The 15,808-nt window shown below is 51.6% G+C and overlaps 1 protein-coding gene across 1 annotated transcript in view; it reads left to right on the top strand.

Moving 5' to 3' along the window:
- The window catches only part of MARCO (macrophage receptor with collagenous structure), a 32,915-nt gene extending 17,844 nt beyond the window's left edge, over positions 1-15,071 (top strand). The window contains exons 8-16 of the mRNA XM_008544350.2: positions 1,916-2,014; positions 2,122-2,157; positions 2,647-2,745; positions 2,833-2,895; positions 11,073-11,117; positions 12,072-12,170; positions 12,704-12,748; positions 13,406-13,582; positions 14,779-15,071. Coding sequence (XP_008542572.1) covers positions 1,916-2,014; positions 2,122-2,157; positions 2,647-2,745; positions 2,833-2,895; positions 11,073-11,117; positions 12,072-12,170; positions 12,704-12,748; positions 13,406-13,582; positions 14,779-14,909 — 794 coding nt within the window. The 3' untranslated portion in view covers positions 14,910-15,071. The remainder of the gene's footprint in view (positions 1-1,915; positions 2,015-2,121; positions 2,158-2,646; positions 2,746-2,832; positions 2,896-11,072; positions 11,118-12,071; positions 12,171-12,703; positions 12,749-13,405; positions 13,583-14,778) is intronic.
- Positions 15,072-15,808: the final 737 nt, after the last annotated feature.

The following is a 15,808-nucleotide window of genomic DNA, read 5'->3' as shown; positions in this document are numbered from 1 at the left end:
AGATGGTAGGACAGGTGACCTCTGGGCATGGTTCTGAAGGTGGCCTCTGCAGTTCTCTCAAGGTGGCCCTCCCAGAACCACAGAAGGAGTGACAGCCAGACCTTTGCCCTCCAGTTCTCTCTCATGGAGTCTGAGCTATACTGTTTCCCATCCCCCACTCACGCACTGCCACATAGGAGGCCGTGGAGTCCACAGCCAGACTCTGGCCTGGAAATGCTGTTTCCTCTAGACTCAGGGGAAACGCAGCAGCTTCAGTTCCTCTGAAATTAGGACTCCCACCTACCCCTCCTCTTCTCAGATTTCCTCTCCCAGATCACAAGATCTCTTTTACCCACTGCTTGCCCAATCCACTGTCGGCAGACAGGGCTGGCCACCAAGCGAGACCCACCCAGCGGTACTGCGGTTTTCTGCTTTTGTCCCAGCAGATGGGTAACGCCATGGGGGTGAAGTTCTGGGACACACTCCACATTTAGCGATGATCGGGGAGTTCTGAAGTGAGGCGCAGCTCTGATTCGTCAGCTGGTTCCAGACTCTGGTCCTCTCAGTGATACTGCTTTGCTCCCCAAGGTTGCCCCCTTTGGTGGAGACATGGGAGTCACAGCAATTCAGACTCAGAAACCACTCTCGAGAAACTCATACAGCCACACAATTGCCATAACGTGATGGTCCTGGCTGGCCCAGAGCTTTAGGGCACCAACCAATTCCTCTAGGGAAATAATTCCTAGTCCCTTCTAACAAGTGCCACTTGGCCCTTCTGCCAAAGTGGACACTCTGAGTGATCAAGAACTGCCATCTGTGCTGTTGGCTCCTAGGGCTGTTGTAACCAACTCAACTGTCACCAATGTCTTAAAGGCTGTTTTGTCTTCCATCAAGGAATAGTGGTTCTTCAAGTATCCAAACCATCTCAAAGAATCTAATTCCCAAGCCTTGCCCCTAATGTCACTCAAAGCTTAGACCCTGGGAGGTTTGCACGACAGTTGCTTCTTTCCCTCCTCTTCAGACCATTTTGTCTCCTTTCCTAATTCACTCGGTGTCCTTCTGAGTCCTCTCCAGCTCTGATACCGTGAAAATAATGGCACAGAGGCTTTTAACCAAATTCCATCCCAACGGGCCGGTCCCAGGGCTGAGGGAGCTGCTGGGATGGGGCTTGGCTGACAGTGGGACTTCACCAGCGCCCTGAATACCAGCTAAGCCAGCGGGCTGCCGGTGAGCAGGCCCTACGCCATGCAGCCCACTCCCAAACCAAACTCACCATTTGGGAAGAAGTTGCTGAGCCCTTCCCTGCGAGAAGTTTCCTTCAATTGCTCTGTGCTAAGCAGTAGCAGAAAGGAGGAGGGAGGACCGAGGAGAGGACAGGCTGGGACAAGCCCTGAATGCTGATGACAAATGGAAAATTTGAAACCTTGGGCACCAGGAAAGCCCATGGCTGAGCCGCTGGCAGGAGAATGAGCTGCTGCAATGTTTTTCTTTCCATCAATGCCTCAAACTTTCCATTCTCAGCATTTGGGATCTGCCTTCTGGAATATTCAGATTTCAGTTTGAGAGGCTTGAAAAAATGATTCTCAAAATGCAAACACTAAAATGAGCCAGGCAGTGCTGGTTGAGCCTGGGCTGTGGACCATCCCAAGGGGACCAGGGTGCCGACGAGGGCCCTGAGTGCCTGGCTTCCGGACCTGCCACTGCCCCTCAGCCAGGCAAGGTCACCCCGTGCATTTTTCGTGAGTTTATGTCTTGCCTCTGGGGCGAGGTGGTGTGCTCCTTGAGGGCAGCTACTGCATCTTCCACTTCTGGACACCAAGGAGGAGGTCAAGGAGTGTGAGTCTGGAATTTGGGTGGGACGGGAAGTGTCAGAGTGGGACCTGGCACCCGGGTTTGCCCTTCTTCCTTGCCTGACCATGATTCCTTGGTTTTTCAGGAAGCAAGGGGGACAGGGGCCTGAAAGGAGACACAGGGTTCATGGGACTCCCCGGAGCCCCGGGGAGTAAAGGTGACTCGGGGAGGCCAGGCCCTCCAGGTAAGAGCCTGCGCGGTCAGGTCCATTGGCCTGTAGGTATTCCTTTGTTTTTACTGGCAGTCTGAGCCAGAGAGAAAACACCCCCTAAAAGTCCTTCTTGATTTTAGGTGTGGCTGGAATTCCTGGACTCAAAGGAGATCAAGGTAAGAATTGTGGAAATCTGGGTATCATTCCGGCGCCCACTGTCCCTGGGCAAAGTCAGGTTCAGAACTTGACTCCACCATCTTTTACTTCATTGTAGAACTAACCCAGATCGTCCGGGGTTTCTTAAAACCCCAGAGCAGCATGTGCAGAGCAGGCTTCATTGATACCCCTCTTTAGAGCTTCACCCGACTCTGCCACCCAGGGGTGTGGAGCTGCACACTCACAACCCAGAGCTCCTGGGAGGCCCACGAGCCCCAGACTACAGCAGTGAATGGAAACAATTAATAAATTGCTGAGACTGTAATTTTCCTCCCACTAATAAGGCTACTTCCTGGCTTCCAAAGAGAGATGTTTAAAGCTGCCCAGGGCACATATAAGATGTTAAGAGATGCATGCCTCACTGCTGCGAACAGAGGCGTGTTGAGGGGGTGGGCAGCCAGGCCCTCTGCCCACTACCCTCAGCCTTGCAGTCATGTCTTAACTTTCAGGACAAGCCGGAGTGATGGGTCTTCCAGGCCCTCCAGGCGCGGCAGGATCCCCAGGTGCCAAGGGTGAGCCTGGCAGCGCTGGCCCCCCTGGGCTCACAGGTGAGGTCCTCAGTCCTGTGGTGGGCATGGGGAATGCGGTCTGAAGATCCACCTAGCCTTATGCCCTCCATGGCATCTGTTGTCCAGGACCACCAGGGATAGTCGGAAGTCCAGGAGCCCCAGGCATGAAAGGAAGCAAGGGAGACACAGGTAACAGAGGGTGTGGGCAGGTGGGTGAGTGGGGTTGCTGGGTGTCAGGGAGGAACTGCCTCCTAGCAGGCCCCCAGAAGGAGGCAGAGGGTCTCCTGGGCTCTGCCCCTGAGCCATTCTCCTTAAAGAGGACAATTTCCTCTGCTAGGACGCTTTGAGCCCAAGGCCCTTGGGCTGCCCTTTCTCTGCCCAGGGTCCCTGAAAGGCGTTGAACGCCACGACCAAACCTCTAATGTCAAAGAGGAGAGCAGGGTACCTCACCCACATTGTCTCCTGGTCTGCCTTCCAGCTGTCTGCTTAGTTTCCATGCTCTCCTGCTGACCTGCAGTGGGGCCCCGAGGGCCCAGGCTCTGGATTCGGGCAGGGAGTGTTGAGAAACCCCTTCTTGCACAGTCTCCCAGTGGTGCTCAGGTTGGGAGGAGTGACCACAGTAACTTGACTCACAGAGACTAGTTTATAAACCATCATGTCATCTTAGTCTAGGTTATAAACAGTCATGTCAATTTAGTTTATGTTGTAAGCCACTGTGCCAACTTAGTCTAGATTAAAAACCATCATGCCAGTGTGGTCTACTTTACAAACCACTATGTCAACAAAGTGGTTTATAATCACTAAGTAAGTCTAGGCACCCGCAATGGTCTAAAAAGTCTGGGCCACCAACGTGAGTGTTGGATCCCCGTGATGCATGAGACCTGGTTCCTGCCCTCGGACACGGAGGCTGGTACAGGAGACAGGCAGACAGACTTTTGCGAGACCGTGTCAGGCACACTCTGATGTGGGCATTTGCCACATGCTGTTTAGAAAGAAGGGCAAGCCAGGAGGTGCTGTGGCAGTGCAGGGCTGTGAGAAAGAGTTTGCAGCTCCCTAGGATGTCGATGGACAGTCTGCCACAGCCCCCCTCCCTGCCTGAGCAGAAGGCCATGTTTGAGTGAGGCAACCTGGATGCCCTCCCCCAGGGCCATGTAGAGACCCACCCCAGGGGCAGGTCCTCTCAGTTCTCATTGATCCAGTGGTTGACTGACTGATTGATTGACTGATTCTTTAGACAAACGTGATTTAACTCTGTTAAATGCTTTGGGTTCACAGTGGCCAGGCCTGGTGGGGGTGGCAAAAGGCAGACCAGTGCAGGGTAATGTGACAGCTTGAGCTGAGTCTTGGAAGATGAGTGGAACTTGGCCATGTAGAGGAGGGGAAAGGAAGTCTAGAGAGAGGAACAGAGCAGGCGAAGTCACAGAAGAGCGAGGCATCTGTAGGATGGTGTCCCAGGCATCCAATGTTGGGAGGTGGGGCAGGGTCAGGAGCTCTGGCCAGAGGGGTGGGTGGGCCACCTCATGGTGGGCTCTGGACTCTGGGTCTTTGACCTTTGGGATTTTCCTGAAGGTTGTCTGGAGCCATGGCATGGGCAGCTCCTACACCTGCTGTCCTTCCAATCTGACCAGCCTTGGAGCTGATTTCTTTTTCATGGATTGTGTGTTAGTGTGGTAATGGATCTGCTACCTGATGCCATGTAGATGCCACCTGAAGGCCACCAGCAAAGTCTTACCCTACAAAAAGACACCAACTGGGTGTGGTGGTCATTGTCCCTAACCTGTTGGCTGCCTCTTTCTGATCTTATACTTCCATCTTCCCTGGTCCCAGATTTTAGGGTGTCTGACTTTTGGGCCTGAGGCTGTCTTACCCCTGAGTTTCCTGCTTGCCTTCGTGGAGATGACGGCTTTCCTCCCTCAGTTATAAAACAGGGAGCCTCCCTCCCCCTCCACCTGCCCCCCATTGCCAGAATAATGGTTCTTGAGTAAGCAAGAGTTTTGGAGGTAAAACATGATTTTACCCACAAGGGCGCTGTGCCCACACCCCAGGCCCCCAGCTTGTCTCCTATCATCTGAAGGTAGGGAGTCTTGTCCTGCACTCTGCATCCTGGCAGGGTTTGCATAATAAGAGCAGCTCCTGACAATGGGCATTTTCATCACAACCCAGTGGGATGAGTGCTCTTGTTAGTGGTGTTTCATTGGAAGACATGCGGCCAGGGCTTGAACCCAGGACTGGCCAACCCAAAGCTCGGGGCCTTATCCGTTAGATTCTATCATGCCGTCCTCTTCCTCAGGTAGCCTAAGAGCCCCTTACCCCAAGAGCACCCTGAGGAGCAACGCCTTCTGCCTCCATCTCAGTCCAGGAAGGATCAGAGCAGAAGCTACAGCAGCTTCCTCCACTCGTAGAAGGAAATGTGAAGCTCTCAGGCCCTGTTATGGCTTTTTGTTATTTATCCAAGATCTTGCCTCATTTTAGCACAGACACCTTTAGCTCACAGTCTGGGAATCGCTTTAACTCCATCATCAAGTCCTGGTGTACCCGTTGAGCATCTTCATGGGGATCTCCATTAATCAGGCCTGGTGATAAATGCTAACCAGGGAAATTCTAAGGATTATTCCTTAAGTCCAGCTGCCCAAGTAAACATGGTGAATTACAATTTCAATTTGGGGCATGTGATGATTACAACTTATGTAAAATGGCATAGGTTTCCCACACAAATCCACATACTTGTCTTGATCAAGTAGCTGAGGGTCCACGTGGACATCTCAGGAAGGAGTTCCCATAGGACCAGGATCTGGCTGACTGCAGCCGGCTCCAGACATCATCCTGAAAGTCATAGGTTAATGAACTCTTGGAGAGGTCAGCTTTCTGAAGTGGGAGAAGGAAGAGCGGGTGGTGAGCGGGAGACAGATCTTCTCATCATGGAAGATAACGCACAGTTTTCAATGTCAGGACGTTGGTATTCCCCAAACTAGAGGTACCACGGTGTTGGGCCAGTTTTGATTATATCAAGCCAGCTTTTCAAAGTGATATATTTCCCATTTTGTAAATAAAATCATTAATCTCTCAAGGGACTATCTAGCCGCATTGGATAAAAACAGAGAAATCACAGTGCATTGGCTTGACCTAGGTAACAGCTAGATCTCATTATGGTGCATTAATTATAAAAAACTAAGAGGTCTGTTTGCTATTAATGATGCCTCTGGCCAGGCACGGTGCTTGCGACTTTACTCCCATGATCTTAGTTCGTCCACCCACACACCTGGTTTTCACCATCCCTGCCTCACAGCCAAGCAAGCAAAGGTTCCCAAAGGATGAACCTTTTCCTCAGGGTCTCACAGTTAATCTATGCTGAATCCGGGAGTGAATCCCACAGCTTGATTCCAAAATTGTGCTTTTCCAGATTTTGTTGTGCAGAAAAACATGGCATGTAGGACTCAAGAGAAATCAGTCCCCCCACCACTCCCACCCACAGTGGATGGGTGAATCCTGGCTCAGCCACCAAATCTTCCTGCCATTGTGAACAGTCACTAACCACACTCTACGTTCCGGTGGAACGTTTCCACCGTTCACACCTCTTGAGAGAGAAGAACCGTCACAGATTGAGTATGGCGAAGAGGACACGCCTTCCACTCTGTTGGGAAGACAGTTTATTAAGCAGGGCGTTATCATCCACACAACTTTCTCTAACAGTCAATTCCTTCTCCCTTCACAAAACAGGGTTTTAGCAAACCCCCAAAACTTAGCTTTTTCTAACTTTTGATCTTTCGCATCTTTCAGAATCAAAATCTTTTTGATTTTGAAAAGAAAAAAAAGTTTTCAAAAAAAAACCCAACTCTTATTTTAGCTCTAAATCCTTTAGCCATTTTGAAAAGTAAAGTTTGCTTGGATATGAGGAAGGGCTCATTTCAACTTCTAATCACGGTATTTCTCTTTCTACCATTTCCACCTGATGAAATGATGTTAGAAGCAGCCGAAACATTGAAGCTCCAAAACACCAATCTGATCAGAAATTCTGCATCTCAACAGCCTTCATATCTAAAATATGACAAGAATCTGAATTTCTGTCCTTTTATTTTCCTCTGAGGCAAAGCCAAATAACTTGAACTTTATTTTCTCATCTGTATTTTAAGTCATTTTACTTTAAAGATAAGCAACAGAGAATAATCCATAATAGCAATTAAGCCCTATATTGTGAGTATAATTTCTCAGTTAATTCCATTCCTCATATCTAAGTATTGATTTAGTCCAAAAATGTGTTAAATACTACCAAATCATATTACTGAATTGTCACTTATAAAATGTTTCCTGTTTTCCTCTAAGTTTCTTAGAGACATCTGCACAAGTCTATTCGCATCCCAATTTTGGGTCCCCCTACCCACCATTTTACATCTTGCCACACAGCTCAGTCTGTCAGTTATTAAATTAATCCCATGTTTTCTAGGCTGCGCTTAGCCTGTAAGTCAGAATGGTATTTAAGGAAGTTTCCTAATGTACTGGAAATTTCTATATTAAATCAGAGTTAGGAGACATACACTTCAACTTGGACTTGCCACTGACTAGCTGGGTGACTAGCCAGGGGCTCGGGACTTGACCTCCCCAGGCCTCAGTTTCCCCCTCTGTGGAGTGTGAGGAGTAGTCTAGAATAACATCCAACTCCTTGCCAGCTTGACAGCACTGGCCTGAAATAGACGATTTCCCCTTGGAGCAGGAACATTCTAAGATTTTAGGCAGAACACAAGCTGAATACCAAACAATAGAAAGGCATGCGCTTTCTGACTAAACTATATTCTTGGTAGAAAATCATTTCTCTAAATAAACACCATGCAAATGAATATGTCGGGCCCCCTCAGCGTGGGAAGTTTGTGATACCCAGGAAAGGCCAGCTTGTTTGTGGTGAAAAGGAAAACCCCAGCATTTGTTCAATGTCCGGTTTTGTTTTATAATGTGCACTTCCATACTTTTCAGCCATTTCTCCCTCTCCCTGACCCAATCGGGATGCTGCCTTGATTTGCAGTGAAGTAATTACTGGTTCCTTCATCGATTAGTCCACGCACAGCCATTCTGTGAGCATCTCCTTAGAGTTCAGTGAGGCTTGGAGAGAAATCACACAAAACTCAATTCCAGTTTCCTCCTCCTGAGGAGGAGAGTTTTGAAGACAAAACCCGCACCCACTATCCACATATCAGAGGGCATTTTATCAAGAGCCATCAGGTTCTGGGAGCGCTCAGACAGGGAAGGGGCTGTGAGTTCCTCAGAGACAGGAAGGCTGCCCAGAGGAGGCCAGCTGGGAGCTGGCACCTGAAGATGGAGTGAGACGTGTTTAGGGCAGCATTACTCACAGTGTGGTCCCCGGACCAGCAGCAGTAGCATCACCTGGGAACTTGTTAGAGATGCAGTCTCAGGTCCCCATTCCAGATCCGCTGAATCAGAAACTCTGCGGTGGAGTGTAGCAAGTTGTCTTTGAACCAGCCCTGTGCAGGTGATTCTGATGTATACTCTAGTTTGACTCCTCAAGGCAGGCTGGGGGGGGGGAGTGGTCTTTGGAACCAGGGGGACAGTCCGAGTCAAACTCCAGGGAGGCGTGAGCTGGCATGATGGAGGAGCACAGGCAGCTACAGGGCTCAGGAGGAGGCCGACACTGGGTTCCAACCCCAACTTTGCCACTCACGCCCTGTGTGACCTTGGACAAATCACCTAGCGTCTCTGAGTGTGGACTTCCTCTTCTGTAAAGAGGGAAATGGCACTACTTTGCAGGGCAGCTGAGAGATGGGACAAGGCTGTGTGTGTCAAGCCCCTGGCACGGGGCCTGGCATAGTGCAGGCAGCAGCAGAGGCCAAGTCCCCAGGAGGTGAGGGGCTGGAAAGGGAGGGTCAGGCCACGGGGACCACGCACTCAGTCAACAGGGGTCTCCCTGTGCTTCCCGTCTTGCGCGGGGTGTTTGTCATTCGGTACTTTGGAGGACAGCTGGAGAGGGGAGGTCACAGTTCCTGGGGTCCCTGACCCTTGTTTCGAGGGACAGCCTCTGAGGTAGAGATTTCTGCAAGATGGCACCCTCTAGGATGCAGACAGAAAAGGCCGAGAGTCTAGATATGGACCGTTTTCTATTTAATAACAAGCGAAGACGTATTTCCAAATGTGGCTTCTCCCCCTAATCTTGGCTTAGGTGATTCAGATGCAGGTGAGCAGAGAGGAAACGTCTGCTACCTCTGCTGGGCGACCCTAGGTCCACATCAGACATTTACAAGGCCTGCAGGGCAGCAAAGCCAGTGCTCGTGCTGGGGCCTCGGCCCCACTGTCCGAGATGCTCCCACTGGAGGGGAGACAGACACCCACAAACAGGGGTCCACCGGGTCCTCGTGGCACCATTTATTGAGCACTTCCTGGACATGGAACCCAGCACTAACACAAACGGCTTCATTTCAGTATCACAACTGTCCCCTGAGGCAGCGAGGAGACTCAGAGGAGGAAAGTGAGGCTCGGGGCGGGGGGACACCTTGCTCACAGAGGCGGACAGAAGCCCAGGCAGTCTGACTCTGGACCACTTCGCTGCCTTGGCAGGAAGTGCACCATCCATGGGTGAGGTCAGAGAGGCCCTCATAGTCGGTGACATCTGACATCTTAGCAGGGTTTTTTTTTCACTTCTTTTTGTTTTTTTTGAGGAAGATTAGTCCTGAGTTAACATCTGCTGCCAATCCTCCTCTTTTTGCTCAGGAAGACTGGCCCTTAGCTAACATCCATGCCCATCTTCCTCCACTTTATATATGGGACGCCTACCACAGCATGGCTTGCCAAGTGGTGCCATGTCCACACCGGGGATCTAAACCAGTGAACCCCGGGCCGCCGAAGCGGAATGTGCTCACTTAACCGCTGCGCCACCGAGCCGGCCCCTCTTAGCAGGTTTTACTGACTTGATCAGAATTTTTCAGGGGACCAAAGGGCTGAGGCATAGAGTGGGACCAACACGCCCACAAACGGCCCAGGGGGAGCTGCGGCCTGTCTGCCGGGATCTGACTCTAGGGTACCTTCAGCTCTTAGCAGAAGCTCTCTGAGCCTCCGTCCTGTCTCTTTCCCTGAAATGAGGGGCTGAGTTAGCTGCCTTCTCAGATCCTCACAGTGCTTCCTGTGTCTCTTGGTGCGGGAGCAGCTCCTAGCTCCTGGCCCTCTGACCCTCCAACTCAGGCAGCCTCGGACAAGTCATCCGAAAGCCCGCTGGGAGCCAGGACTTCCCTTGCTCATTATTCTAGGAAGAGGTCCTGAAGAGGTTGCCGGGCCCCTGGCCTGCCCTCCATTGACCAGCACATAGTAGGTGCTCAGGAAAATCAGGAACTGAAGCAGGAGGTGGGAACTCCCTCAGGGAGGAGCTTCCCCGGGCAATGGGCTAGGAGGGAAACTGAGTGCCCTGTGGTTTCTGGTGGTCACCAGGGGTGGTCTTTGGTTAAGGCCAGTTTGCGCCATGGGAGGGACACCAGACAAGGGCATGGCGATGAGCACAGCCACTCATGAGAGGCATTTGTGTTCCCATTGTTACCCTCTAGGAACTGTTACTTCACAGTCAGTAATGAGCTTTCATTTCCCCAAGTTTGTGTAACTGTCTTGGAGGGTCCCATTTCTCTGAAATAAAATCAATATTGGCACTTAAAATTGAGAGACCACGATGTTGCTAAACCAACAAGTAATTATCCCACACAGGGACCCAGCACGCTGCTGGGAGCATCGGGCCTTCCGTGAACATTTACTGAGTAAAGGGATGACTGGAGGCAGGGAAGGAAGGAAGGAGGGAAGGGGGAGGGGAGAGGGGGTCTCTCACGTCAGAACCACAGCCGGGGTCGTCACCAATGATTGCAGTGATTGTATTTCCATTTTCTGGACAGGAGACCCTTTAGCCACATGAATCTTTGGCCACAGTGAAATAAACCCACAGACGCTGTGGAACATCTACTATGAGTGAGGACCCCCCAAAGCTGCTGGTGGCCACTGAGTCCTGTGCAGTCTTCTGTAAACAAAGATAACTTCATTTTCAAAATCTCTTTCAATTCTTTTCCAATAAAATGGGACAGGAAGGAACGGGAGTAGATTTAGTCTCCCCATCAGGTTTTCCCTGGACAGGAAAGGCCAGCGGTGGGTCTGGGGTCTGCCTGTCCCACCCAGACCTCCATCTGACACATTTCTATTTCAGCCCGCACGCCGTGCCCATTTGTCTGCAGTCTGTCTGCTTTATGCTCTGCCGAGAGCCTTTAAACAACCGGGGAGACCAATGTGTCTTTCCGCCCGCATTAATCAGACAAAAGGTAGAGGTTGTCTAAGATTAAAAGTGTCTAATATCTAAGTTTTATTATCTTCTCCTCTTTTTTGTATTTTGATCTTAGGACTTCAAGGACAGAAAGGAACAAAAGGAGAATCAGGAGTTCCAGGTAAAGAGCCGGCTCTATTTTAATTTCTCAGGATGATGACTGGAAGGGCGCGTGCTTAGCGGGCGGGTCCTGTTCACTGCGAACGCGCGGCTGTGACCTTCCACGGAGTGGCCGGGTTGAGGCTAACACTCCAGGGCTCTGTCACTCAGGCCTCAGATCCTTCCCCTGGAAAACCTGGGGAATGACAGGAAGTCAGTGACCTGAGGCCAGGAGGCAGAGGGGCAGGGGCTAAGCGGGGTGGAGGTAAAAATGTCAGGAGAGCTGGGGGTCAGGTGGTGGCTTCAGGCTGAACAGCCGCCACAGAGCTGTGCAACCTTCCTCTCCAATGCCCCGGTGGGTTGCAAGGTCTCTATCTGCTTCTGCACACCTGCTCTGGTCCATCTCCACCTCCCCTTTGGCCCCTCAAGGCCCTCCCCACCTCGCGCTCTTCTCACCAGACTCTTATCATCCTCTTCATCTACTCAGCCCTTTGGTTGGTGACTGCCATCACACCTGCCCCACAGCTGCCCTACTCTTCTCAACCCCCGACCCTAAGGAGTGCCGGAGCACTTCTCAGACCATTTCTTGAGCAATCTCTCTTCCTCATGAGCTGGATATTCTATTCTTATTTTAAGTTACAAAAGGAGAAATTGAGGCCTAGACACATCCTAGCAAATTCTCCAGAAGGGCTAGAACTGCCACACAATTCTGTAGTCAGTGAGGACCAACACCCTCTGGAACCCCGTCAGCTGCTTTCACCTGCGTGTTCTCAACCAGCATTCACTTGGGGGTCGAGAGAGCAGAGCAGCCCCCACGCCCGCCCCTCAGGTGCCCAAAGACACAGGCTGAGTATCCGAGGCGCCCACTCACGGGGTAGACCTAGTAGTTGAGGACTCACTCTTTAAACATCAAGGCCCTGGTCCCCTTGGGAAGCAGAGCAGAGCATCTGATGGAGCTGGTCTCTCTCTTCTCCAGGAACCGCAGGCGTGAAGGGAGAAAAGGGAAGCACAGGCCTGGCAGGCCCCAAGGGTGCCCCTGGACCAGGTGGCCAAAAGGGAGACCAAGGAGCGAAAGGTAAGGCCTCCGTTTCTGATTTGCGGGTTCTAAGGAGAGGCCCTGTCATAAGGGGTTTGGAGTTTTCGGGACCAGAAGGGCAGAGGTGTATTGGTTTGGTGGACAAGTTCTGTGCTGGGATTGTCCTTGGCACTGAGCACACAGGAGAGAATAAGGCCCAGCCCCGGCATTCAGAGAGGCAGGCTCATGAACCTGCGCCTGCAGCATGCCCAGCCGTGCCCCCGGCCATTCCGGTTTCCACGACTGAGCATGTCTTTCCATGAAGGAGAGGCTCCCACTTCCTGTCTTTCCTGTTAAACATCCCTCACTAATCCAGCCTAAATCCTTTATGCTGTAGCTTAGGCCCATTTCTTCTCGCTCAACCGTTGGTACCCATGGCACATCCAGTCCCCCCGATGCCAGGTCACTGGCAAAGGTGGAGGAGAGACTCTGACCCCCTCCCCGCCCCTCTGCTCCTCCCCACTGCTGGCAAAGGAGGGCGAGGGGACCCTGGCTTGGTCTCCTTCAAACTGTGGTTTTTCTCCTCATGACAGGATCTTCTGGGGTACCAGGAGTAAAGGGAGAAAAAGGTCAAAAAGGTAATTGCTATTTCTATTCTCTTTAATTTGTGCCTTAGAGTCAATTCTGTACTTGAAAATTGTGTGTCTAGTAGGGGAGAGGCCTTGGTTCTCAGAGAAATTCTTTACTTTTGGGAAAAACTAATGGGCTCATCCCTTGAATAAGCCTGCCCGTGGCATACAGCCACAGTGCAACTATTTTCCTACCTCCCTTCCTTCTTCTCTCCCTTCCTCCCTCTCTCCCTTCCTTTCTCCCCCCTTCCTCCCTTCTTTCTTCCCTCCCTCTCTTCCTCCCTTCCTCCCTCCCTCTCTCCCTCCCTTCCTTCCTCCTTCCTTTCCTCTCTCCCTTCCTTCCTCTCTCCCTCCCTTCTTTCTTTCCTTCCTTCTCAACTCTTCTTCTTTTTCTCTTCACAACACAAGGCAAGCCGTGGGTGGCTGGACTTGCAGGACCAGCCCCAGAGGCTGCTCCGAGGGCCTCAGGCCTGCAGGTGCAGGTGCACAGAGGCTGCTTGCCAGGTTGTGTTGGTGCCATAATGTGGAGTCTTCCCAGCTGCGGTGACAGCCAAGCAGAGACGTTTCTGTCCCCTAATGATGCAACTTCCAAAAATGAAAAGGCAGAGGCTGCGTTCACACAAAGCCCTGCACCGCCGTCCACTCTCCATGTGTGTTCTCACCCAGGTGACTCCATGTTAGCGGTCAGGATCATTGGCTCTAGCAACCGAGGCCGGGCTGAAGTTTTCTATAACGGTTCCTGGGGAACAATCTGTGATGACGGCTGGGATAATTCGGATGCCACTGTCTTCTGCCGCATGCTGGGTTACTCTACTGGAACGGCCATTACCAGTTTTGGAGGTGGTAAGTGAGTCCTCAGCAAGGAGCCTCCTTCCTTGAGGTGGTGACGTGGGCTTTCTCTCCCTAGTTGAGTGACAGCACCTTTTGGTTGTAAGTGACTCGGCATGGTTTGGGTTAAAAGAAAAGGATTGGTTCAAGCAACTGAAAAGTTCCGCAGCTCAAGGCCCAGGCTTACCTCCTCCCTGCTTGGCAGTCCCAGGAGAAAGATGACCTCTCTTCCCCAACAGTGACAGCAAAGGCTGGGTTGGTGCGCTGGCTGGCCTGGCTTGGGGCAATGTCCATCCAGCGCTGAAGCCAGAATGACGTATGGCTGAGGGTGTTCGTGGGGTGTGGCTCTCCGAAGGACAGCTGAAGTGCTGGTGCCAGAAGAACAGAGAAAGGACGCAGGGCGGGCAGACACGGGTGTTCATTCCAGCCATCTGGAAGCTAGAGGCCTGCACTGCCCATGCTGTCGTCATCTTTAAGGAGAAGGTGCGAAGGGAAGAGAAACCAAATCAGAGCAGGGAATTCCTAAAATCCGTTTTGGAAAGACATCCTGGGGTGCTGGAGACTCAGCCCATGTCTTCCAGCAGAAGGTTCAGACTTTCAACAAAGGAGTTCAGTCCCCAGGCTGAGACCATGTCCTTGGCATAAGAGCTGACCTGGCAGGGACACTGGGCTGGTTTCTCCCGCTCCCCTCTCAAATGCTCTCTGTCCTTACTCCACCCCAAAGTGCAGACCTACTTTTTAATCTGAGTCCAGTTGGATTGTAAAACTCCTTTAAAATACACACTTTCCTTATATAGGTTAAGCCTATATAGATTGTCACACTAGCGTAAATTACTGTAATCAAACAAGACAACTGTTTTCACCTGAGCTCTGGATCTGAAGTCACTTATGTTAGAAGGAAGGGGTTTTGAGGGGGTGTGGCTGCTTTAAAGCCGGAAGGGCCTGGTTCGAAAGGCATTGGAGGAAGAGATGAAAGCTGGGGCACTCGTAGGGGGGATTTCAAATAGTACATGGATTCAGTATCAAATGCTTGGATGGGAGTTTTGTCAAAGGGTAGAAAGCAGAACAGAGGCAGAGTCATTGTGAGAAGTAGACCAGCCGTCAGCACCTCGGGCCTGTCTGCCCCGAACGGAGGCCCCGGGACACGGGCGCTCTGCTTAGACCCTAACACCACTCTCCCCTTCCTCCCTCCTTACCTTCTCTGCATCTAGGCACTGGGGAGATCTGGCTGGACGATGTTGCCTGCCGAGGGTCAGAGCACACCCTGTGGAGCTGCAACAAGAGCAGCTGGGGCTCTCACAACTGCAACCACAGTGAGGACGCGGGCGTGAACTGCAGCTGAGCCTCCGCAGGGCTTCACCACTCTGCTCCGAAGGCGTCTGCAGCCTGGATGCTCAGCCCAGCTGGGGAAGGCCAGCGTGCCCAGAGGGGTTCCCTGGGAGTGGCTGAGAGGCCTCTAGGGTGGGGCCACTAATAAAGCTCAAAGCGCTACCTGGCAACGTCATTGGCTGTGGTTGAAATCACTAGTCCACACCTCCCATCCCTTACTGATACGCCCACTCTATGCACACGGGGACAGTGGGGTCTCCACGTATAGCCAGGGGAGGAGGAGCTAAATGCAATGCAGAAAGTGAAGATCACCTGTAGTCAAAATTAGTCATGACCATCCCTTCAGTCATTCAGATGTAGCATCTCTCACAGCGAGTTCTCCCTCCAGCCCTGGAGCTGTTGGCCAGCAAACGAAGAGGTTGGCCTGTGGTTGGCACCATGTTGCACGATAAATAGGAATTGTACCTTTAAGCATGAAAATTAGTTCTCGTTAGGATGTGAGCTCCACAAATGCAGAGACTTTTCTCTGTTTTATTCCCCCTGTAGGGGCTCAGTAACTATTTATCCAATGAATGACTGAGTTAAACCAAGAAGGTAGAGAAGCTCACCCTCTCTGAGAAATTTGGCTTCCCTCTCCCTTTTCAGCCTTCCCTGGAATATGTACTCTCTAAGTGCGATCACAGACCCTCTCTCTCCCTCTCTCTCTCTCTGTCTCTCTCTCCCTCTCTCTCCAGGTGTGACAAGTGTCAGAGCTGCAGGAAGACAGAAGGGCTCTGGCTCTTTGGCAGGGAAGGGGGCATGGGAAGGGGGCTTGAAAGCTGGCAGTTTCAATTTGGCAGAAACCTCTATAACGATGGACCTTTTTCTGGCACGTTGGGATAGGGGAGTGGTAGGTCAGAGGAAAGAAGACGT

Source organism: Equus przewalskii, chromosome 17 (genome assembly GCF_037783145.1).
Source record: "Equus przewalskii isolate Varuska chromosome 17, EquPr2, whole genome shotgun sequence".
Lineage (NCBI taxonomy): Eukaryota > Metazoa > Chordata > Mammalia > Perissodactyla > Equidae > Equus > Equus przewalskii.
This window is presented reverse-complemented; position numbering and strand designations above follow the sequence as displayed.